The sequence below is a fragment of the Meleagris gallopavo genome, chromosome 23 (genome assembly GCF_905368555.1).
Source record: "Meleagris gallopavo chromosome 23, MGAL_WU_HG_1.1, whole genome shotgun sequence".
NCBI classification, from domain to species: Eukaryota; Metazoa; Chordata; class Aves; order Galliformes; family Phasianidae; genus Meleagris; species Meleagris gallopavo.
Window position 1 is genome coordinate 5,665,270 of NC_139426.1, and position 25,292 is coordinate 5,690,561.

The 25,292-nt window shown below is 46.8% G+C and overlaps 2 protein-coding genes across 4 annotated transcripts; one reads left to right on the forward strand and one right to left on the reverse strand.

Moving 5' to 3' along the window:
* Nucleotides 1-676: 676 nt before the first annotated feature.
* LOC100546006 (F-box only protein 6-like) lies at nt 677-4,183 on the reverse strand. Its single transcript, XM_010722907.4, has 5 exons — nt 3,775-4,183; nt 3,178-3,304; nt 2,475-2,570; nt 2,006-2,141; nt 677-1,315 (listed from the first exon to the last, which is right to left on the reverse strand). The coding sequence occupies exons 1-5, from the start codon at nt 4,031-4,033 to the stop codon at nt 1,151-1,153; spliced, it is 783 nt and encodes a 260-aa protein (XP_010721209.1). The 5' UTR covers nt 4,034-4,183; the 3' UTR covers nt 677-1,150.
* Nucleotides 4,179-24,972, forward strand: FBXO2 (F-box protein 2). 3 transcript variants are annotated; one of them, XM_085242190.1, is made up of 6 exons: nt 4,179-4,322; nt 5,547-5,821; nt 6,941-7,067; nt 7,164-7,259; nt 7,548-7,683; nt 12,184-24,972. In XM_085242190.1, exons 2-6 carry the CDS (start codon nt 5,572-5,574, stop codon nt 12,241-12,243), a joined length of 669 nt encoding a protein of 222 aa, XP_085098316.1. In that variant the 5' UTR covers nt 4,179-4,322; nt 5,547-5,571; the 3' UTR covers nt 12,244-24,972. The 3 variants fall into 3 exon arrangements, with proteins under 3 accessions (XP_085098316.1, XP_085098317.1, XP_085098315.1); XM_085242191.1 differs by having other exon boundaries at nt 12,187-24,972; XM_085242189.1 differs by lacking the exon at nt 12,184-24,972 and adding an exon at nt 8,089-9,231 and having other exon boundaries at nt 4,181-4,322.
* The last annotated feature ends 320 nt before the right edge of the window (nt 24,973-25,292 follow it).

Below are 25,292 nucleotides of genomic sequence, written 5' to 3' on the forward strand. Positions count from 1 at the left end.
TTATTTTGCATGTGGAGCTTCCATCACCTTTTCACGTCTTCTCTAGGACAAGGCTGGGATGTGTCAGTTCCTATGAAGGTCTGTACCACCTTGGTCTCCACTTGCCACAGGGAAACCTTCACACAAATGGTGTTAGAAGCACAGCGGAATGTGTCTGTGCTGCAAGGACTCACCCTTAGCAGACAGCAGACAAGGGAAAACACTGTTATCCTGTCTCTGTCAGAGGAGATGGAAGAAGGTCTTAATATCAGCCCCATGCATACAGGGGTAGAAGAAATGGTACACGGAATGTGAGCTAAGCTTGTTGGACAGAAAATTTGGTAAAACAGCCAGCACAGCACCTGCCTGCTTTCTTCATGCAAAAAGTGCGAGAACACCACATCTCCAAGTTGTTTGTGGCTTTAACATTTTATATAAGGTTACTGTTCAGTACAAACCAAGTTCTTTGGTAGTATAATGGTAATATGGAAAAAGGCAGTGCAGTCCAAAGGCACTTAGTTTGTCAGGTATCCAGAGGGATTCCTTCCTCTTTATTCATTCCAACAGTAATGGGCTGTATTTGGACAGGGAAGGCATCTACCACTTTGATCATGTATACTTACTTGATCATGTATACTAAGGAATTAAATATCAGTGACACAGCACATGTGGATAAAGAAGACCGAAGGTGGCATAATGCTGTGAAAGATATAACTTTATGCACGTAATTAAACCGAAACAGAAAAATACCATAGTATTATAGTCTGTCTATAGCAGTGTCCTCAAGACAAGGGTTGATAATCTGAACTGAAAGATTTTAGCCTTGTTTTAATTAAGTTGTATAAACAAGAAAGAGTTTCCAGTTAAGACTGCTATGTACTTGTGCTACAGCCAAATGCTATTCACTTCAGATGTCATATTTAATTGCCCTCGTCTTCCTCCTATGGAAGGGCACCAGGAATTGTCATAGCCACAGTGAGGGAGGACAGATGAAGACAGAAGTCCTTCCAAAGGGCTGGGCCTGCAGAAGTTCTGCTGCAAACAAGGAGAGCTAGCTGCTCGTATTCCACATCAGCTGTGCAAGACAAAGCCAGGATATTCACCCAGAGAGTACAGACAAATAAGTGCACCTGAGACCACCTGGTCACAGTCCTGAGGTAAAAGAAAACACTTATATTGTGTCTTCATTCGCCTTCAATGTTTGTGGCCCAATAGTGATGCTGCTGTTCGTCACCCTGATCCCGTACCATCCTGCCCAGAATTGGGTATCTTGGCCTCCATGCTGAAACCAGATGTAACGAACTCCAGCTGGGTAATTGCTGAAAGTGTGGGAAATCTGTAGAGAAAGGAAATTCAGCTTATTTTGTCTAAATAATCCAGCACTGACATTGAAGGTGAAACAATTGCAGGTATAGAGCCCCAGGCTTAGGAGAAGCTCATTCTAAAATACCTTCTAATAAAAGTATGCGTCACACCACTTTCTTTGAGGGAGAATATAATAAAAAAGCCTGCCATATTTGACTCACAGGATTACTGGGCAGAAGGGTAAACATAGGTAAACATAATGTTAAGCTTGGTATGTGACAGAGATAACAACATAAAAGGGAATGTACTCATTCCACTCAAACCAAGCCATTCAAACCAGTCAATACAAACAAACTAGGAAAAGTAACGTCTGCAATACTTTCACTTACACCCACGCAGTAGTTTTAAAACAAAGCTTTCTGATCCAGTGTAAACAAGAACTGTGCTCCTGCAACTCGGTTACTTGGACAAAAACTCAAATAAAGAACAGAAACACTTGAAGAAGCCCAGTCAAAATAGCACAGGGGCCTAGGGGGGGAAATCTCACACACCTACAAACTGAACCTAGGTCTTTCAAAGCTTCTTCAACACTGTCAACAGCGAGGACTGGCTTACATTTTGTCTTATGTTAGGGCAGAGAAAATAGGGCAACTTGGGACTTTAGACAAGATTCTTATCACAATGTTGATGTAAAACTGCCTCCTGGAGTGCTGCTGCTTACCTCTCTCCACATTGCGTCACTCCACTGCTCTATGACCACTGGCTCAGGACAGAACTCCTCAAGCACAATGTAGTTTTCAGAAAGCAGCCTCACTCTGAGCTCGTAGCGACAACCACAGTCAAATCTGGCAGCATACCTAGAGAGCAAGGGAGAAATGAAGGAGGAGGGCTGTACACACAACATCCAGTTTTCTTTACTGTTCAGAAACAGTCTCCAACTGGAACTGAGGAAAGGGATGTCATCCCCATAGCTATGGAGAAGTTCTAAAGCATACAGCTATCCTTTTCTTCACAGGATTGCCACCTTACAGCCCACTGAATAAACCAAGATTTAGCCTATGCTTTACTGAAGAGCTACAGATGCCAAAGAATTAATTTTATAGCTTCAGAGCTATAAAATTCAGAGCTTCAAAAAGCTTCAGAGGCCCAGCTTACACCTAATGCTAGAAATTCTAGTCTTCAGTTCTTACCAGTCCTTGACTACAATTTCAGGCCGTTTCTCATCCATCAGCTCATTCCAGTACCCTTCTTCCTGCAGGGTAATCAGTTGAGATTTGAAGCATGGCCTGCAACAGAAATAGAAGCATTCAAAACAACTTCACAGCACTCATCTTCAACATCAGTGCTTTCCCTACCAGACTGACTCTCACTGAATGCTCATCCAGACCCTGAGTACCCACAAGGCTGACAGGGCTGAGGTGTGCCTTTACCCAAAGAGAAGAAACAAACTGCTCAGCTTCACCCCAAATAAAAGGAATCCAACAGTGGATCAAGAAGGGTTTCTATGCACACATGACAGATACTGATTATGGAAAAGCAGTTGATCTTCCACTGTTGACAGCTTTTAATGCAAGCTGTTTGCATGACAAACACCTCATGCTTCCAGAGGTTAAAGGCTTTGACTTTGTCAGGTGAAGATATCTGATCAGCCTGCCAGACCTCAACTTCTGTCCACCACATTTAGTAGAAGGACAGAGAAATTCAGCACATGATGTGACTCACTTCTGCAACACATCGATCTCCTTAGATTGAAGATTATTAAGAATTAAAATCTCCTTTTTTTCCCGTGTCTCTAGGATAAGGCTCATTGTCCTGCCTCACACCTAACCACAGCACTCCTGCAGCCAGGAGGAAGGAAGCAGTTTTCCTCCAGTTGCACATTGCAGCTCTTACCCAAACGAAGTGACAAAGTATTTGTGGACTTCTGAGTCTGGCAGCTCTTTCCCCAGAGGTCCAGGCAGATCCTCGATCTTCCACATATCTCCTCCATTCTGATCAAGTTTCCAGTGCGTAAAGTTCTCTAAAAACAGATATCAAAGATCAGTGTTAGGACTTCAGTTTTCTGCAGCATCTCTGCTTTCCTTAAAGAGAGCTACTTATGCTGGTGGATTTTCAGCTGTGTTTCTCTTGTACTCAAGGGTGACCTTTAGCACTGTGCTGTCATTACCTTCAGCGTGGCTGTCAGCAGCTGTAACAGTGCTGGGCACAGCACTGCAGGTGGGGACAGAGCAGGACAGGGCCCTCGCTGCCCACTTCCACCCCTCTGCGGATGCAGTCCAGGATGCAGTCGGCCTGAAACCAACTGCTGATGGTTTCACTGCTGTATTACATCGTGCAAACCCCGTGACTTGCAGGGATTTAACCCAAACAGCATTACGCAGCGCTTCCTCGTGGATCTGACTCAGTGCCACAGCCCCAGTAACAGTGAGGCACTGCACGGCACGTCCCGACTGCTGGGAAACTCCATAGGCCCTCTACCAACAAACCAACCTTCGGCTCGGGGGTTTTTGATCAAGTTCCTCTTCAGCTTGCACAGCAGGTAGAAAACCTTCCAGTCGGCGATGCTCCTGTCCAAGCTCTGCACGTAGAACCCCTCGCGTTGGCACTTGCGCTTCCAGAGGGTGGCGAGGTCCACCACGTCTCGCCATTGGGAGCACACCAGCCTGCAGGCACGGAGCAGATCCCGGGCGGGCAGCAGGGACAGCAGCTCCACCAGCACATCCTCGGGGAGGTCACTGATGGTGGCCATGGCTGCGCAGAACCGATGGCAGACGGAGGGTTTCCAGGCAGCTGCGATACGGAGAGATCAGCAGGGGTTGCAGGGCTCAGAACGAAACCAAAAGCGGAGCTGTACGCTGGGTAGGGAGGGTGGGGGTGGTATCGAACGGTCCTTGTTATCGCAGCCACAGCCCCACCTGCGCTCCGGACGCGGATGTGAGGCCGCGCTTCGCTCTTCCGCAGCGGGCGGGGCGCGGAGCGGCGGGGGCCGGAGGGGAACCGGGAGCGACGCGGGGAGCGACGGCAGCGCCGAGCGCCGGGTAGGAGCGGCGGGACGGGGTGATGGGGGGGGATGGAGGAGGAGAGAGGACAGACAGCCCTGCTGGGTGCGGTTACCCGAGGAATTCTGCTGAGGGTCGATCGCGTTTTGCCCTTTAAGATCGCAGCATGGAGGGGAAAAGGGGAGAGTAAGGAATCCTCGTTGTTTCTCCGTAATAATAATAATAATAATAATAATAATAACAACAACAACAACAACAGGGATTTTTAAATGATGTTTTCCCTCTGATGGCTGCGGTACAGAGAGAAGAGAGCTCGTGATGCTGTTTCCCTATTGCTTCCCTGCTTGCCCCACCCGCCGTGCCGTGTTTTGTGCAGCAGCACGCCAGGATGCTCTGCCTGCCCTGCTTGCCCTGCCGGCTCTGCCTGCCCTGCCTGCTCTGCTCAGTGATTTTTCTCTCCCGCAGAGTGAGAAAAATCACTCTGCCCAAAGCCCGGAGCACTCAGAGTGCAGCGCTATAGCTCGTACTGCCGTGTAACTGCGGTTATCGGGCCGTAGGAGAAGGAAGATTTGAAGTGCTCAGACCCGTGCTTTACACGGCATCGTGACTAAGGAGATTCGGTGCTAACCCCGAGGGAAGGAAGGCCTTCGATAGCCAGGCCTGTGGGCAGCCTAAGCAGAGGGGACTGATTCTGCTCTGACAGAGCACATCTATTCTTAGGTTAATTGTTTTTTAAGTTTATTCCGGTAGCTGATGCATGGATAAGTGCCAGCGTTTCCCAAAGAGCAGCACTGCCTGACAGCAGAAATTTGTCTGGTCCTGGATAGCCCTCCTCTATGGCCTTGGAACCAAGAAAGCATCAGTGCAAAATGGGAATAACAATGTCCTTAGATGATGTGTGACCAAACACAAGGGGAGTGCTCCCCACATGACCACCAAGGGTCAGAGAAGACCCCATACAACCCCATGCAAGCGCAGATGGGCAGAAAAGCAGCCAGAAGGGGATGGAGCATCATGCTTGTTTAACCCAATGCATCTGTAGGCACTTAGAACCTTAAGCTACTCACGTGGTTCAGGGTAGCGAGCTGTAGGGGTCTGAGGCCCTCAGGTCAGAAATACCCCCCCTGCTATGCTGCACCTGCCTTTCAGATAAACATATTTGTTTTCCCTTTTCTTTTTTTCTAATTTGTTTGTCATCATTGGTAACAGGAGAGCCCCTGCCTGGTGGAACAGTGCATTACCACTTCTTTCCCCCTTTCTCAGAAAGCTCCATCCAGGGTGACCAAGGATGGAGTCCCTCCCTGAAGCAGTGCTGATCAGAATCCTGGCTTCCATACCTGCGGTGGATCTGGTGCTGGCGTGCCGCCTGGTCTGCTGCCAGTGGAAGAACCTGATTGATGGAGCTGCTCTTTGGATCCTGAAATGTCAGCAGGAAGGCTTTGCTGGAGCGGAGTCAGAGGAGAATGCGGAGAATTGGCAAAACTTCTACTTCTTGAGTAAGAGAAGAAGAAATCTCATCAAGAACCCCTGTGGCGAAGGTGAGAGATGAGCACAACAAGGCGCGAGCCTTCAGAAAACTGGGCACCTCCAGTCTTTAAAAAAGACCTTGGTTGCCATCAGGATGCATTTTCTTTTTGCCCCAGAGACAAATCACTTCATGCATGCAGTCAAACCACTTACTGGGCAAGAAGGCCTTCCATCAAAGCAGCCTTTGTGAAGGGCTCTCCATGACATCAGCTTTATGTGAGCCCCTGCAGGAATGTGAACCATGCTTTGCAGAACTGCACTGGTAGGTGGCACCTGAGCTTCCAGATGGCTTTTTGCCAAACCTCAACCTAAAAGATAAGCCTTCCTCTGCTCAGGAACTCATTTGCTCTTAGCTCAGCAGGCATTTCATGCTTCCTTCCTTGCAGTTTGTTTGTGTCTTGCTTATTCCAACCCATATCACTGAGCTGTGCACGCTGCAACACTTGCTGTTATTTTATGTTCTCTGAACTCTACTTGCCATCTGCAGGATGTTTAGATAGCAGCAGCCTCATAACCCAAGCCTCATAAGCCAAGCAGCAACACAATACATTTCACACCTCATAGACCAAAGCACAACACAGACCATCAACACAACGTTTTCATTTTTCTTATTTAAAAAGAAGTGATTTTTCTGCAAGCTCTTCTCTTGAGGAGAAAAACAATATAAGGCCCTGAAGCTTCTAGCTGTGTAAGCATTTAACTATGTGCTAAAAGCTTTGAGAACACCACCAGAAAGAACAGAAAACGAGGGATTTAATATGAGTTATTTTTCAACAAAAAGAATGAAACAAAGGAAAAAAAAATAATAAGGGAATCAGCAGTTCTCCCCAGGTATTTCTGTAAGACACAAAAGCACTGAGGTGGAACACCTAAACCATTTCACTACTCTTTTTTAAAGTAGACCCACACAGACACAGCCATTTCAGTCGGGAATGCTGACATTTGTTACCATTCAACCTAAATAAAGTGTTGTTTTTTGCCAGGCCTCCACTTAAAACATCTCATTGTGTCTTCCACATACAGAGTTGGATGGCAGTGTGTCTGTTCCAAGCTGCAGAGGCTCCCTATGGGAGATGGCCAGGTTCTCAGGCCCACAAGCTATGACCAAACATTCTTTCTTCCATTTGCAGAAGACCTGCAGCACTGGGGAGAGGTAGAGAACGGAGGTGATGGCTGGAAAATTGAAGAGCTCCCTGGGGACTTTGGAAAAGAATTCCCTAGTGAAGAAGTCCATAAATACTTTGTTACATCTTATGAGTAAGGCTGCTTATTCCTCTTAATCAGGAGAGGGGATAATTTTGTTTTCTCCAGCCTCAGAGAGGTGGTGGTGTCCATTACCCTCTTGTGTTTCAGGTGGTGTCGAAAGTCTCAGGTCATCGATCTTAAAGCTGAGGGCTACTGGGAAGAGCTGATGGATACAACCCAGCCAAAAGTTGTGGTGAAAGACTGGTAAGTAGCAAGGATGCCCTAGAAGTCCAGGAGAAAGCCTAGAGAGAGCAGGAATGGCTACACCAGGCCTTGGAGCTCTAGCTCTCATCTCACTGCGTTGCCTTTGGTGTCATTCTACATGTGAGACAGAGCTTGATCTTGATTCAAAGAACCACTGGTAGTCTCCCCAAGCTTCAAGCTCTTGGTGCATATGGCAGCAACTAAAGCTCTTTTCGTGAACAAGGGCAGGCAGTGGATTGGAGTAAAAGTGTTCATACAGGCAAGGCTGCTGCTTGGGTCTCCCTGCAGGTATGCGGGACGCAGCGACGCCGGCTGCCTCTATGAGCTGTGTGTGAAACTGCTGTCAGAGAATGAGGACGTGTTGGCCGAGTACAAGACTGAGACCATTGCCATCCCAGAGGACAATGATGCCAGCTGGACTGAGGTGAGTGAAGCTGTGGTTTCATGCAGGTGACACTCAACCTGCATGAACCAGGAATGTTTTCAACAGACAGAAGCAGGAGGGGTTATTCTGGAGGAAGAGAAGGCTCTATCATGGGTTGTGATTGAGCACAGGGGTTATACAGCAAGCCCTACATAAAACGTGGAATTTTGCTGAGCCATCACTACAAGTCTGTGGGATTTGAAAAAGAGACTCCTCCGGAAGCATTTAATAGCTTCTGAACAGACTGGAGTCAAAGCTCCTTCCAGTAACTTCTTTCTCACTGTAACTGTCCTCATTGCTACCCACACTGGTAGGATGGATGGGGCAGGTGGAGTTGAAGGCCCAGTGAAGGTAAGGAGTAGGTTCACGGTAGCTTGACACTATTTTGTCTCTCTCAACCTCTAGATCTCCTACACCTTTTCTGACTATGGTCCTGGGGTCCGCTTTGTCCGCTTTGAGCACGGTGGCCAGGACACACTGTTCTGGAAAGGATGGTATGGTGTACGTGTTACCAACAGCAGCGTGACAGTGGAACCATAGTCAAGCTGAACAGGGACCTGCTTGCCAGAGCTGATTCCCTCAGGCCATCCCATGAGCTCTGGAGGGATTCTGCATGGTGCTGCTTTTGGGCTGTAGAGCATATGGCTCAGGTATGAATGTGCTTGGCAGAGACCACCATCCATCTTTCCTTAAGGGTACTATGCAAAGAATAGCAACAGACTTATGAAACCACCTTACGTTCAGTCTCACCCTTTGCACTGATGTTCTCTGTCACATGAGATCACCTAGCTCTGGAGAGGTATCACTCCCAGCCCCACGTGCCATTGCCTGCCTTACCTGAGCGTGGCTGCTAAGCAGTGCTCTGGATCTCCATTTCAATTTTGGGCAGTGATAATGCCAAGCAGTTGGACTGGATCCCTTTGTCCTACAATGCTCTCAACATCCACTTGTAGGGGGGAAGTGGTGGGAGCTGAATTCAGTGACCACAATGATACTGCAGTGGTTGATGGTTGGACTTGATCATCTTAGAGGTCTTTTCCAACTTTAATGATTCTATGATTCTCCATGGGGCTTCATGTGGCTCCTAAAAAGCAGCTGAGGATGATTGCTGGGAGAGAGACAAGGGCTTAGGGAAACAGAAGCAAATTGAGGAATGGGCCCAGGAGCAAAAATAACACGTCTCCCTGTATGCTTCCTGGCCTCTGCATGCTTCGTGCCAATCTAGTACTGCTCTTTGCAGGCAGGAGATTCACGCAATATTCTTCACACAGAAACCTGTCATTACCTCCATTTGATCTCAGTCCTTCCTGCCCACCACGTCTGCAGAAAGTACACATCTGCCTTTGCTGCAGATGCTTACCAAGACAGCACTTTGTACGTACGCCCACTAGTGGGCTTGCTGTCACTTAGGGCTGTGAGCCACCATCCTGAACAGAGATATCTAAGCTTACCTGAGCCAAGCCTGTCCCCTCCTGCCTTGGGCACAGCCTTCCAAACCACAGCCAAGCCAGAGTCAGGGCAAAGACAATAAAAGGAGCTGTACGTGGATCTTTGCTTGTGTGCTGAGTATTATTTCTTGTGCTTAAGCAGTGGAGAGCAGCAGCAGGCAGAGATATACTAAAAAGGTCATGGGAGTTCATGGGAGGCATGGAGAAGGTCTAGGAAGGCTCCTACAACACCCAGCTCTGACCCGTGGGTATCTGCGAGTATAGCTCTGCTGTGAGCTCCGCTGTTCTGCTCCAGGAGAGACCAGAACCAGTCAGCTCTTTCCACTACCTTGCACACAGTCACACAATGACACAGTGCAGCTTTATTCAGCACAGCGTTTAGTGCAGCCGACCCCATTTCAAAATTAATATTCAGCTCACTGCCAGAGCCCTGCCCCAAGGCCCTGGCGTGTCCCTAAGGATCAGGGCAGCGAGGGGATCAATACACCAGGTCTGGATGCAATTGTTAAATTGAATCTTTCCTAAGCCATCATGTTATAGTCAGGATAAAGCCCAGGATTAAGCTTTCAGATACTGTGTCCCTTGTAAATACAGGATAGGGCCACAGTCCCCACTTTAGGCTTATCTAGGCTGAACCACTCAGTGCACACAGCTCCCTTACAAGAAATGCAGCTGTCAGAGTCTTTCCTTCCCCTGATGTTCACACTGATTGCTAGAGGCAGCCTGGCTGTCCTGACCTTCCCACTCAGTTTTAAGAGATGCTTCCCAAGACTCCATGCCTTGCAGTTTCATTAAAGAAAATGGCTCTGCTGCAGAGTCTGCAGAGCTGCCACTGACTGCTTGCACCCAGTGCTAGAGTTACAAGGCAAGCAAGGAAAATGGGCGGTGCCTGTGTACTTGGAGAATAATCTCACTTGCTCGATCCATTGCAAATATTTTACTCCTAATGCCTTTTGGTCAAACACGTGAAATATGAGTGCACTGAAATCTGCACTGCATTCATCCATCCCACTCAGCTTCTGTCCAAGACTGAACAGAGCACAGGAGCTGAACGGCCTCTCACACATCACAGACTTTGTGGGAATGCAGACCGTGCAGTTTCATAGGACTAAAGAAAGTAAGTACAACTGTGACAAAACAGCTTAGCTGCATTAATGCTTTCTGCCACTAAACGGCTCTATCACATGTAGCTTCAGTGACCAAAGGAGGGTTTCTAATGCTTCTGTTGTGCTGACCCTGGCTACTACACAGTAGATTTTGGGAATACTGATGAACAATGCAGACATGCAATATACCATACAAAAAAAAAAAAAAAATTGTACAGAAATAATTCACAGATACTTTATCAGCCAAGTATTTAGAAAGCTGAAGAAGAAAAGAAGAAAGGAAGACACACAGAAAGGTCTCCCTCCACTGCTGAACACAGGAACCAGAGCTCAGAGCTTTTGGCAGCCAAGATGAATGAACACATCTCCAACCTTGGCTGCTTTACTGTTCAGAGGCACAAAGAGAAGCCCCAGTCACAGCACTGCACACAGGCCTTCCTGCTGTCATCATCTGACATCCTGGCTAGCCTGCTGCACCTTGCTGTCAGTAATTTTCTATCCCACAAAGCCCACCACAGCCAGTCCTGGCTGTAAATACCATTATACTTGAAAATGGTGGTTGTTTTGTTTCTCCAAAATAGCTTCTGCAGTTGGTGTCTTGCAGAGGAACAGAAATGGCAAGACAGGGCCCTGGCAAGGAAGCACTAACATACATCTCTTGTCAAGTCTAATTGAATTTTTCTATAAGAAGCATCTATTATTACCCACCTGGGGAGGTTGTGGACAGATGGAGGAGTATGCTCCCCCACCAGGCATTCAAAATTGTTTGAAGATGAAGGGAGGAGGAGAAAAACAACTCCCTGTTGCTTGCAGCCCAGCTGTTCTAGCCAGTTTAAAAGGGAGGATAATTTAGGAGATTGATTCCCCCTAAATCAAATACTTTGTAGAGGCTGGGAATGGCCCTTCCTGAAAGCCAGGATAGCAGAGTACGGAGCTTTTGGCCTGAAGCTGTAGCAGAGATGAGCACAACCCCAAATAGGATGGGATGCCAGCAGCCTTGTATTTGGCCCACAAGGTTGTCAGCAGTAGAGATGTTCCAAATAACCAGCAAACACTGAGTTGATGAAGAAACATCCCCACAGCTCACATCTCTTCCTGCAACCCAGATACAACCATAGGGTGGGAGGGAATGGCCTCAAGTTGCACCAGAAGAGGTTCAGGTTCAATATTAGGAAAAACTTCTCTGAAAGAGTGGCTGGGCACTGGAAGAAGCTGCCCAGAGAGGCGGTGGGGTCACCATTACAGGGGACATGTAGGTGTGGTACTTAGGAATGCAGTTTACTGGGCAGTACAGGCAGCAGCTGGACAGTTGGACTGGACGATCTTAGAGGTCTTTTCCAACCTTAATGATTCCATGACTCCCACTCCTTCCTTGCTGCCTCCCAACATGCAGGTACCCTGGGGAGAAAGAGGTGAGCAGTTCCTCCATCCATCCAGCTGGTTCGTCCCCATGTCCTTGGGCACTGCCCAGCCCACTCAGTGTCCCTGTTAGGGAAAAAAAGGACTTCATGATGCTTTCCCACCGGAAAAGTGTGAATTAGAGAGAAAACATCCATAATGAATTCAACTGGGAAAAGCCCCATGGGAGCTGGAAAGCATCACTGCTACATGCAACAGCTGCACAAAAGCTGAGCTCTGTGCACAGCAGCCTGGAAGGAAAACATACTCAGATAAACCAGAACAGCTTAGAGAACGTATATAATGTTGCTGTGCAAGGGGGGAAATGGCAAAGGATCATAATATAAAGCAAGCACACAAGCAGAGCCATGGTGACAGCAGAGGGCACTCGGGCTGCAGGCAGAGAGCTGGGAGCCAGCCCGACCTCAGGTGCTGCTGGCTGCTGCTTTGCAAGCAGGAGATATTCAGAATAACTGCAAGTGTTTGGCTCTGCCCTGTACTCACTGTACCCATTTCTAATCACTACACTGCACCTCCTCTTGTCTCAGCAGTGGAATGAGCTGCAGGACTGGTTGCATCCCCATCTACACTGTGCCCAGGCACTTTGATACCTTCCTTGCATGCAAAGTTCAGCAGCCTTCCCCAGGAAGATGGGAGTCCCAGCTGTATTACACGTGCCCTTGGCTAACCTCCCTTGCAGGCACTTAGAGCAACTCATCTGGAGCCACCACCAGTGCAAACCCATTAACTGCAGTGCAATCAGCATTCCCAGAAGGACAGAGAAACCACGATAAAGATGTAAGTGTGCTCACTGGACTGATTAATTATGGGGAACACATCTCTTGCCACTCTGTTCCTGCCAGACAGACTTTTACAACAAGGGTAGTGAACCATCCCTGCAGACTATCCAAGGTCAGACAGGATGGGCCTCTGAGCACCGATGGAGCTGTGGGTGTCTGCTCATTGCAGGGGGGCTGGCCCTGACGACATTTAAAGGCCCCTTCCAACCCAGATGATTCTGTAGTTCTGGCTAATGGAACGGGTTTACAAGCACAGGTATGTGCACTGAAACATATGCACAGGTATAGGCAAACACACAGATGTACGTCCACAGCCATGCAGAACTTCAGAACCCACCAATCTGGCCTCCCTGTGCTGCCAGGAACAGGCTGTCCTCAGACAGTGACCATCACAGAGAACTGGCACAGCCTCTCACCTGGTGTTTAACCCATCTTTGACCTCAAGGACCACACAGCACTTCCCTTTGGCTTCCCATAGGTCTTCTCCAGGCGTACACCACAGGTTGTTGTTGCATAAGATTTAGGAGACAAGAGTGGAAAGCAGCAGCTCTGAGCCCTCCACCCTGCAGAAAGCAGCTCATGTTCCTCAGCGTGAAGCTGCTTTTCCGAAAAGAGGGATGGTGTCACAGCTCTGCTACTTGCAATCCTTCCAAAAGGTCCTGGAGTCAAGTGGAGCTGTTTCCACCTCGCCACACACTGTGCAGCTCCTTCCGTTAATATTGACACGTGAAGCATTGCAAAACGAAGCAGATAAAATCCTGATCCAGATATGAGAAACGACTTTGCATTTTTTTTGTAAATTAAACCTAATCTTGTGTTGACTCTGCTATACAAGGAGAAATAATGAAGCAGATTAAGACGAGATCTTGTTCACTCTTGCTGAACAAAAGCCAATTAATTGCCAGTAGGATTATTGTGAATTCTCTCTCGTCTTACACAAATACAATCAGATACAGGCTAGGTGCTGCTGGAGCAGCCCTGCTCATTGGAGCGATAACTCTGCCTGGACAGAGGAATGCAGTGCAAAGGCTCAGTTAAACCACATAGGATTCTGCCTTGCTGTTTTCCCCAGTGACTCCTGCCAACTTGTAAAGGATGGAGACGCATTAAAAACAAACAACCACAAATGGCCCTCCCACACACAGACCCACAACATTCAGCCTTGCCTACTCTTCTCCAGGCTACAGGAGAGCCTTCCCCTTACCTGTACATCACTGGACTGAATCATCTAGTCCTTTCCCAGAGCTTTTTAGCTACAATAGCTTTCCTCTTTCTGCAAATCCTTTCTTAGACTTTCAGTGTATCAAAATGTTTCGTTTCCATTAGCCAAGCCAAATTCTCTCAGCTATTTCACTGGTACACAGCAGAGCCTTCTTCCACCTATCCATGTGCCATGACAACAAGCAGGGAGATCATTCCTGCCTGCTCCCATCTGGCCTGTTCCCAATATGAAACCAATCTGGAGATGTGGCACTGAAGGACATGGGTTAGTGGGCATGGTGGTGATGGCTGGACTTAGTGAACTTGTCTGTTCCAGCCTTAATGATTCTATGAGCAGAGACTGGCAGGGGGTTGGAACTGGATGGTCTTCGAGGTCCCTTCCAACTCAAGCCATTCTTTGATCACAAAAACAGTTGGCAGGGAGAAGCAAATCCTAGTTCAAGTTGGGTAGGAGCAGAAACCTACAGCAGCCCTCCTGTAAAGGGGGAATGGCAGTGTTCAACTTGGAGCTCAGCTCACCACCACTCATCTGCACCAGACCATGGCAACAAGGAGGAGTTCCCCCCATCCTGCCAGATGCAGAAATAAAAGCCACGGGGTGAATCTGTGGATGATTTACTTGGAGAAGATACTTCTTATTTTCAAACCAAGTTTAAAAAAAATAAAATAAAATTAAATTAAACTCTGTCGAAGCCTGCAGCAATGGCACTGACAGACAAAAATGACTTACAGAAAAAAATGCACAGGGAAAGCGATTTTCTTTGCCTGCATTGCCAGGGGAATTAAATCTTGTTTTTTTTTCCCCGTCACCACCAAGTGGAATAATCCAATATATTAAAGCTAATGTGCTCCTTGTATTTATTGCTGTGTATTTGACCTAACAGAGTTTTATTTCTACATTAAGAATAAAGCCATTCTGGAAGGCAAGCTGCAAAGCTCTAGATCAATTACTACCTTCTCCAACAGCTGAAAAATGAGTTATTTCTTGTAAAAGGAAAAAAGTAGAAAATAATAATAAAAATAAAAAACCTCCTCTCCCTTGTGCAATGAGTTCTGCACTGCAGATCTGGTGGAGTTAGGGAATATTGTGTTTGGTTTCTAAGTAACATTAAAAAAAATAAATCCATGAAACAGCAGCAAGGCCACGGTGTGTGCTCCATCCTGTGCAGTGCAGAGCTGCAGACAGCCCTCAGTGAGGACCAGGTTCTGCAGCACACGCAGCTCCAGCCCAGTGCTTGCCCTAGGGGACCGTGTCCAATTCAAGCATGTCCAGCAGTAACAGGATGTGTAATAACTGTACAAAGCAGCTCTTGTTGGTAAACAAAACCGCAGACACAAAGCCAAGAAACTGTGCTGAAATGTGAGAACAGCAGGTGGAAGCTGACAGTGGGAAGGGGAACACCACGCATCCAAAACCACAGCAATAAATAGGAAAGCACTCCTCCTAGCATGCAAGCTTTGCACAAAGCTCTCATTTACACCAGGCCCATGGTGCTGTCCTGCCTGGGAGGACCTCAGAGCAGTAAAATCATAGAGCCCTCAAGATTGGAAAAGATCTCTAAGATCATCCAGTCCATCCCAACCCACTGTGCCCCCTGCCCACCTCCCTCAGTGCCACATCTCCACACTGAACACCTCCAGGGACCCTGACCCCATCACTCCCTGTGCAGCTGTGCCAGCACATCATTGCTCTGAGAAGAAATCTTCCCTAATATCCAACCTGCACCTCCCCTGGCACAACTTGAGGCCATTCCCTCTCATCCTATCACTCAAACAGAAGTAACTTGGAATTCTTATATATGCACGAGTTACATTTAACTTCAACCGTCAGCTCAAGTGCAATCAGTAAATCTGAGCAAACAGTTTTTTAACTGCTCCTTGGAAGGTTTTTCTGTTTGTTTGTTTTGCTTGCTTCTGGCTTTTCTTTTTTTTGTCTTTTTTTTTGAAGCCTCAAATAACTGCTTCCAACATTCCTCCCTAACTCTCACTTGGGAATTTTTTTAATTATTGATCAGGACAAGAGCTCTCCCTTCATGCATACTCCATCTAATCCTTTCATTTACTGTGCTTTTTGCCTGCATGCAAAATGAATGACATTTCATTTCCAAGCTCCATCAGCATCAAGTCTACTTCCCTCGGTAACAGCACCCCATTGGCATCAGATGGAAACCCACACAAGGGGCAGTTATATATCCAGCAGCCTGAAAAACAGTCAGTAAGAAACCCAGGGGATCTGGAGGGTGTAGTGCTGAATATTTAGCACCTCTAAACCAAGAGTTGTTGCCTGGCTGCAACAATCTGCTCTCAGTCTTTTCCCTTACCTTACCTTACACTCATCAGCAATGCTACCACCTTCCCCTGCACATACATGAGCAGCAGCTGCCTTCAGAGACCTTTTGAACTGCCTGAATAATTTAATCACACCTATTTTCCTCTCCCCCACACTGCAAATGGCCAGACAGCTGACCTGTGTCTCCAGAGATCATTACAGCTAACTAAAATGCAGAAGTGCTGCTGTTTTCCTAATGACTTGCATACTATGACCCCAGCCATGTTTTTCTAGGCTGCTTGCAAATCCTTTTCTTTACTTTCTTATTTCGTAAATCTAATGAGCTTGGATAGGACAAGGTGGGAATAGCAGAAGTGAGAGCAATTTCTGTTTGGATGAACAATTTCTTTGGACTGTGACTTCAACTGTATGTAGAATCACTACAGTTGGAAAAGACCTCTAAGATCATCAAGTCCAACCGCCAACCCACAACCACTGTGCCCACTCACAGAACCATAGAACCACTAAGGTTGGAAAAGACCTCAAAGATCACGATGTCCAACTACCAATCTGCAGCCACCATGCCAACTCACAGAACCATTAAGGTTGGAAAAGACCTCTAAGATCAAGTCCAGCCATCAACTCATGACCAACACGCTCACCTGCAGAGTCATTAGGGTTGGAGAAGATCTCTAAGATCACTAAGCCCAACCACTGACCCATCCCCACCTTCCCACTCAACCACCTCCTGCCTTATTTAATTCACTTAATTCCTCTGGCTTTTCAAAAGTCTTCAGCAGGCTCTCCTGGCATCTAGAGTCCTGCTGAGCTGCATGCCTTACAAAAAGGCAGGCAGGTCTTGGTGAGACAGAGCAAACAAAAGCAGACAGGGGAAAACAGCCAGAGCACACCAATCAAATCCCACACAAAGACCCACAGTCCCCGAGAGAGAGCAACCTCCCCCCCAGCTCTTACCTTCAGTTCTGCTCATCACCCCCACAGCCCAGCAGGTTCCCACAGAAACTTGTCTTCATCAACATGCACAGCAGCAGCTGCCTGGCTCATCTGCAGGTAGCAAGGAGTCTGATGCTGGCCTCAGATATCACACTGCCTAATTAACTACCTGACACTATCACAGTCCCTCCTAGAAACAGACCCAGAGACATTACCCTACATGTATCTGGAAATCACTAGATAAGGGTGAATAGTGCCTCTGGAAAGCAGTGAGTGCCCCATGAATGCAATACCTAGAGCTTGTAATAATGCATGCATTTGTCCAAGGGGCTAGGGCTGAGGGAAAAAAACAAAACAAAACAACAAAAAACAATGAGAAGGGAACCCAGCGTGCCTCCTGGTGTGTACAAGCATGTATGTGAATCAGAGAACCATTAAGGTTGGAAAAGACCACTGAGATCACCTACTCCAACTGCCAACCCAAGAATGCCATCATCTGTACGTACATCAGCGGTACGTAGAGATACGTTACTGACCTGCTCACCCCAGGACAAACAGGATGTGCTGGCACAGACTAACCTCCATCAGAGACACCATGATGCAAAGGCAAAAAATGCAACCCATACTCTGGTGAGCAAGGAATGACATTCCTGCACAGCACAGATCCACAGCCTTGATCAGGAAAATTCAGTGATATTAACACCACTATCCTTAGTGCTTAGAGGACTGGCAACCTCAGGAGACCCAGTCCCAGGCCATCAATCTGAGCCTCCAGTTCTTCTGTTGGACTCCCTCGCAGTTTCTTTACACTGCCTTTCTTAGGAATTAATTCCAACAGCTTCATTATAAAGAATAAATAGCAGAAGCACATGGCAAAGGACTCCTCAAAGATCCAAGACGAGAAACTTCTGCTCCTTAAGAGATCCCGGGAGAAAAAGGTGTAATGCTTCTGAAGAAATCATTGAATAACTGGAAATGCCTTCCCCAGCGCTAGAACAGAGGAGTTCAGTGAATAATCCACAGCTGCTAAGGCAAAAAAAATCAACAGAAATGCTCTCCTGTCTCCTGGGCTCTCTTTCCAGGACCAGCACAGCTGAGCTCGGAGGTTCTCTCCTAGGAAAGAAAACTCCAGAGCATCCCAAACACCTCTGTGCTCCTGGGTTCGGTGTTGCTTTGCACAGCCTCCTTGCATGACTCTTGTACACACTGCTTCATTTTCAAGGTCTCATATGCCCACTTACAGACCTTGAGACAGCTCTACTGCCTGATCCTGTCTAGATGAAGCACTGGTGGAATAAACCTGAAGAGATGCTCATGGAGAGCAGCAAGGGAATGAGGGCAGATGGCTGGCTGCTGACATTCCCCACCAGGTGCCATCTTCTCTCTCCAGCTCAGCCAGCCAGGTCATTTCAGTGAGCTCCCACCCCATCAGATGGGCTCTGAAAAGACATCAGGGATGCAGTGTTCTATTTGGCTGAGCCACATCACTCTGGGGTTCATTTCTAATGAATAGCAAAGCACTGTCCTCTGCAGCCCCTTTCATTCCCACAGCTCAGAATACTTTAAGCTTCCAAATGAGCATAAATGAGGTAATTAAACAGCAATGTTCCTCCGAGGTAAGAAAAGGGTATTAAGAGATCCCCTCAGACTCCACTGAAATGCATCTTCTTCTGGATGGGATTAGAAAGTGAGATAAAGCAGAAATACAAATGCTGTTTGTTTCTGAGGCCCTCCCTCAGATTTGACCCAGTCAGATCAATGCTCTGGACACAGAACAGTTCACCATTCTCTGCTTTTTCCTAGAATGACTGCAGGCAAACACAGCTCATCCTTAAGCACAAATCAGAGCACCAAAATCCAGAACAGTCAGCAGGCAACTGGGATTTCTTGCAGAACCCCAGTAGGGTCAGACCTGCCCCTCTGCCAAGGGGAGCATCAGGCTCTCAAGCAAATGACTGACCATGCAAAGCAGCTTCTATAGCGGAGGGGGGAAATAAATTCTTCCCTGATCCCCCCTCCAGAGCTCAGCTTATCCCTCAAGCATGAGATTCAATTACCCTTATCATTATTGTAGCTTGCCTCGCTAGAAATGTTATTAGCGGTGATGAAATTATCCAGCCCTGTTTTACACTGGAGAGAAACAGAAGAGACTCCTCCCGCCAGCTGCTGGGAAGCAGACACCCTCCTTGGCAGAAGAATAAATGGCTCCAAGTCCCACAGCAGCTCCCAGAAAGGAATGCCCAGGGCAGCAGCCTTCATTTACAGTGTTTTGCAGCATTGCTCACTGGTTGAGGACCAGTTACCATAAGCACTCACGTGGGCTGAGCTGTCCTAAGCTACACCCTCAAGTGAGCTACAACTCTGCGATAACACAGCAGCCAATGCCAGCTATTGGCACAGCAATTCCCAGCCCTATCTCCTTTCTGTGCTGTCACCCAAGCAGGATTTTCCCAAATGGTACTACTTGAGATAAGTTTCCTTGGTCAGCATCACAAATGATCCTCGGTGAAAGGGACAGATGTAGGCTTGAAGGTGAATGCAGCTGTGCGTGGGCAGATCTGTCAGCCATTTGAGGGGCATCCCAGGCACAAATCTACACTGAGGGATTTGAACTTCCTATCTCCTCCGTATCTGGCTTCCCTCTGCACACACAGCATCCTCGGGGCTTCCCCTTCTCCAGCCAGCTCCAATCCCGTCTCATCTCCTCCTCCCTTTGGAGCAAGATTTGAATTCATCACCATTTTTAAGAAAGCACTTAAAGAACAGAGCAGAACTGATAGCTAAATTAAACCTGCTGAGAGCGCCTGTTTAATTGAAAATGCCATCTGTAATTTAAATGTCAGAGCTGGGATGGTTATTAAAACCCTCCTTGATTACTGCGCCTCATTTCACAGTTTCAAAACAGACAAGAAAAAGCTGCAAATGGGCCATGTAACCCAGCACCACCAAGCAATTAATAAACCTCCTTCTTGCCTCCGCACCAGCTCCCCAGCCACACAGCACTGGGACAGGCCAGCAGGTCCTGCTTCTCCTGGAGACTACCAGCAAAGCCAGAGCAAGCAGCCAGAGCATCTCCTCCAGGCCCAGCTGCAGCTGTGTGCCCCCCACCTTTACCAGGGCAAATGGGAGAGGAGGTGGCTGGTGGAGCAGAAGGAAAAGGAGCAAAAATATATCCATGTAGGTGTCAGAGAGGAGAGAAAAAAAAAAAAAAAAAAGACACTTACCTTCCTGATCCCAGTCAGGTTCCTAACAACTTCAATATGGGAGGGAAGAGAACAAATCAGCATCTGCTGAAGAAGCAGCACCAGAGGCAGGTTTGCATTAAACAAGCACCATCCATCATTCCAAGACCACAGTTAATAAACCACGGGCCTCAGCAAATTACAGCAAGAGCACGCAGGGCATCATGAGCGTGTGCTGCAAATCATCTCCCCTTCTCTGGGGGCAGGGCAGCAGGCAGCATCCCTTGCTGCTGACCCCTCACAGCAGAGCTGGCTTTGGGGATGCTCAGATTCACAGACAAACATGTTTGTACCACCCTTGGGTACAAGAGCATCCCCCACCTCACTGCCTGCTATCCGTGCAGGGGCTGCCCCAGAGCCAGTAGGGCATTAGTCTGCCAAACAAACCCCACTTTTCAGTATTATGGGCACTGTGTGTAGTGGATAGGACTATTAAATTAATCAGGGCTGCAGTGGAGATACTGGGAGCACAACCAATTAGCCATTAATGGCTGCTGTGAGATTTGGATGCTTTAATGAGTACCTGGCAACAGCACATTGCCAGCTGCCTCTGTCCACTGCCTCTACTTGCTCACTTTCCATTAGATTTAGCCTTCATGGCAGAGTGGAGGTGGTGGTTGGGGGGAAATCCATCACTCCTCCAATACGAGGAGCAGAAAGGGCACAGCAGAGAGCTGTGCCCAATTGGAATTCCTGACACAGCCCACCACATCCCAGCATGGCAGCAGAGGTCAGCAGTGCATGAAAGCAAGTGACGATGTTTTGCACGCAATCTTCCCTAACCCAAATCCTGACCTTCCTTGTTGTTTTTTACTTCTATTCCTTAGCGCTGCAATGCAAAGAACATAAGAAATAATTAGAAAATTAGACAATGCATCAAGAGATGAACTGGAGCAAGGGGTAATTAATATTGCCCCACAGCTAACTCTATCAAGTTCACCGTAATTAGATGCTAAAGCACTTTGCTTTACATTAAAAAAAATGAAAAAAAAAAAAAAAAGGGGAGCTAACGGCTTCATACTACTGAAAGGAAGGCCACATTAAAAAAAAAAAAAAGCAGTAATTAGAACCATAACAAGCTACAACAATTAATGAAACATTTCAACAACATCTTCAGTCTGTAATGTTAGAAATGACAAATTCTAAAGATAAACTTAACAGAGTGCTATAAAAGGAGAGAAAGATCAGTGGAGAAGGATCTTCTGGCACTCCTTGCCAGGAGCTGCTCTTGTCCACCATTATGTGCCCATCATTGGTGACAAAGTCCAACCTCTTTGCAGCCTCTCCAGCAACACAAGGGATCCTCCAGGATGGTCAGCACACCAGAGCAGACAGACAGCTTCCCAAAAAAGCCATGTCTGAACTGTTCCACATTGTCAGAGCTCCACATTTAGCATCTCAAACACACGGTCCTGCAATTGCTTACAACACAAGTGCTCAGGGTTTAGAAAGATGCTCAGAAGTCATTTATCTGCGTCACAGCTCAGCGTGGGAGTCCTTGAGAGCCCCAGTAAGAACTGCAGACACGACCAACCTTGCTCAGAACAGAGCACCTACAGACACGTGCTTTATTATTCAGGACATGAAGGGTTGCCATGAAGAGGAGGTACGTCCCCCAGTGCTTATTCTGCCTAGCTCACTCAGCTGTACACGGATTTGATGAGAGTAGGGTTCACAGGAGCACAGTCTGATCGACAGAAGGGCAAAGTTAGGCTGAGAGTACCTTGCACTTTCTGCTCCAGCATCTCCAGGTTTGTTGCAAATGGCACCGAAGCAGAGAGGAAGCTCAGAGGCACAGCGTTCACCTGCACTAACTGGGCTGAGGAAGCAGTATGGAGGTGGTGGAGTCACCATTCCTGAGGTGGTACTGAAGGACACGGTTTAGAGGGCACGGTGGAGATGGGATGACTTGGAGATCTGAGTGGTCTTTTCCAACCTTAATGATTCTGCTCCTGCTGCCTTCTGGAGAACACTGGAGTCAAAATGAAGGGAGCAATATCAGTAATTAATGCATCTGCAGGAGCATAGGCATAGGAGAAAATTAGTTTTTCCCTTTTTCTATGGATTATTTCTATGTTGTTTACAAAATATATTCTGCTCTGGGTAGAAAAGCCCATTCCTTTGGGACAGGCAGATTCTGGAGAGTTGTAGCCGTTGAATCCTGGATTTGCTTCCACATCAGCCATTCCACGCAACATTAAATTAGGATACTAAAAGTTAAGTAATAGCACACAATGAAAACAGAACGGATTCTATTAATTAGGGAAACATCTGAATTTCTATTCTGACCCTAACTTGGCTCAGAGATGAAGAGCTCTCTTACAGCTGTAACACTGAATACTCCCCCCCTCCCCACACACAGTAATCTGGAGAAAGTGTATTCTTCTCTGCAGCAGAAGGAGGGTTTTAGAGGCTTTTGATTTTGAACATGATTTTGAGTGGCCTGGCATCAATCCAATTAAGCACTTACAGCCTTGATTAACTGTAATCAAAAGGTATGTCCCAGAGACATACTCTAGAGCTATTTTAAGATACATCATTCATGTCTGCCAATAGGATAAAGGTGAACTGGATACTCAAGACACCAGGAAATGCTACCTTCCAGGTTCTGCAGTCTGAAAGCACAAAGACAAACCAGAACAGATTGACTGCAACCAGCTCAGTCCTTTCAAAAAGCCTTTATTCCTTATTCTGTAGTGAAATTGTAGTGCAAAAGTGGTTAAATCTTACCAGAGCAGAAAAGAGAGCAGATTACAGAAATTTTAGATTCAGTCAAACTATTCCTTCCATCAGTAACTGAGCTTTTTGGCTTTGTGTTTAGAAGATGCACTCTGCAGAGTTTGATCTGTATGCCAGAAGGGTATCAGTACGCTTTTGATAAAGAAGAAACATCCAGTAAATGATCTGTGCAATGCATATAGTTAAACCACATTTATTACTACTTTTGAGAAAAACCAACCTACTTGAGGAACAGCCCTCTAATCATCCTAAAGCGCACCCTGAGGATGTTTTCATTCTGCACCTGAGCATGTATTTACATGATGAATTCATGGCACCTCACTGAGTGAAGGATGGTGCATTTTTAAGAACACTTATAAATATGTATTCACCTGATAGACTGGAAGAACTAATCTAGGTTTGAAAAGGTCCACAATTATGAACTTACTGTTTCTTCCCTAATTGTCCCTAAGGGGTGGGGTATGGATAAAAAAAAAAAAGTGAGCATCTGGTGCTATAGAAAGTCTGTACATGTATCAGAGATGTTTCTGCTTCTGACAGAGCAGCTCAGTGGGAACACCAGGTTTTAAAAGAATGAAGAAAGAGTAATGCTGGAAACAGGTAGGGCAGGGAGGCACTTTTGCACGGACACAAACAAAACAAGGTTCCAAGTCTCTTCCCTCCCTCTCTCTCCCCAGCATCTCTGAGCAACGGCACCTTTGCTTAGAAAAGAGCCCAACAAAACCGCAGCCCAGCTCTTCCGAGGAGCAGACCACATAATTAGCACAGTACTTCTATAACAGTAGGTCTTCTCTCTCTAATTTGCTTTAATTAGAGATTTTGCTGCCAGCAGGGGATAGCAGATTGACAGTCCTAGAGCTAGAAAAAAAATTAAAGTCAATCACACAAAGCACTGCAGGCTTCTCCCATATCCAAAGGTGGAGGGGAGATTACTGTTACCTCTGCATCTCCAAGGGATTTCCATTCTAGCTTCAAGACTTGCCTGTACTCACAGGACTCCAAGAACTTGGTCTCTTAAAGAAAAGATGAACTATTCAATAATTTGGAGAGTTCAACACTGAGATGATAAGAGACCTGCCTGTTGGTGGAAGGCCCTAGGATGCCCACAGCCAAACACGTAATCGATCTCTTAATGCTCTTCAAAGGGTTGACAAACTCCTCTGCTACTTGAACATCCCTCACAGCTCCCCCTGCCCTGTGTCTCACTGGTGGCACGTTGCAGCAGAAGGCCTCATCATAAAAAGTTCTACGTTTGTTTCGAATCATAGAATCCTTAAGGTTGGAAAAGGCTCAGATCATCCACTCCAACTCCAACCCATCCCCACTATGCCCACTAACCACCTTCACAGTTCTTGAACACTCCCAGGGATGGTGATCCCACCACCTTCATGGGCAACCTGTGCCAGCGCCTCACTGCTCTTTCTGAGGAGCTCTCCCTAATATCAGAGCTGAACCTTTCCTGGCTCAGCTGAAAGCCAGTGCCTCTTATCCCATCATTTAGATCACCTTCAAGAGTTGTCTACCCAAGGCTAAAGTCAAACCTAACCCTACTAACAACTGTTAGACTCATCACAACAGACGTTTGGTTCTACAGTTCCACCAGCTAGTGGGGATCATTGTCACTCTGCTCTGGGAGGCACAGACTCCTGCTTCATCCCAAGCCTCTCTGGAAACTCTCTACACACAGACAAAGCAGGTGAGTGCAGGCAGAAAGCTGCAGAGTTTTATGACATGACCATGAAAAAGGGACTCACACTTTCGCATCAGGAGCTGCCACACCATTTCCTCTCCTGTTCTCCTTTTTGGAGTACATCTATCTTTTCCTTCTGAAATGCAGCAGTCAGGATGTGGGGAACACCCTGGTTCTGCTACATCTGGTACTCCTGGCATGCTCCATGATAGCTGCTGCAGTGAGGGCTAGGCTCTTAGGACCAAGAACTTTGAAATATCTCCAGAAATTACATTACCTTTCCTTTTGATTTGTGCTTTATGTTTGTTTACTTCCATCAAGCCCAGATTTTCATCCCTTCCAAATTTCCCTGAGATGCTCAAGTTTCTAATTAACCGGAAAGGCTTTTTATTCCTTACAACTCTCCAGTTATGAATAATGATACCAGCTCATAAATGAAAATTGTCTTTCTATTTAAATTTTGTAATTTTGGGAGGGTAAATTGGGGAGGGGGGGAGGGGAGGGAGGAAGAGAGAAAGCAAGCATGGAGCAGTGGCCCTTGGGTCATTTGCAACTTATTAATTTCAAGCAGAGCTCTTAGCTCGCTTATTAACACTGAGTACACTACAGTAAAATTTAATGGCTAGGATATTAATTACCTTGCAGGCTTTCATATCTAGACAATGGTTTATTTTTGTGTTATGAAGCAGTAGTAGCAAGGGTATCATTCACCAATCTCAGGAGATCCTACATCACTCAATCC

Coding starts and splice junctions, on each gene's coding strand:
- LOC100546006 (XM_010722907.4), bottom strand. CDS start 4,033: ATGGCCACCATCAGTGACCTCCCCGAGGATGTGCTGGTGGAGCTGCTG. Junction 3,305..3,774: donor CAAAAACCCCCGAGCCGAAG/GTTGGTTTGTTG, acceptor ATCTGTTTTTAG/AGAACTTTACGCACTGGAAA. Junction 2,571..3,177: donor TACTTTGTCACTTCGTTTGG/GTAAGAGCTGCA, acceptor TTTCTGTTGCAG/GCCATGCTTCAAATCTCAAC.
- FBXO2 (XM_085242189.1), top strand. CDS start 5,572: ATGGAGTCCCTCCCTGAAGCAGTGCTGATCAGAATCCTGGCTTCCATA. Junction 7,068..7,163: donor TACTTTGTTACATCTTATGA/GTAAGGCTGCTT, acceptor CTTGTGTTTCAG/GTGGTGTCGAAAGTCTCAGG. Junction 7,260..7,547: donor AAAGTTGTGGTGAAAGACTG/GTAAGTAGCAAG, acceptor GTCTCCCTGCAG/GTATGCGGGACGCAGCGACG.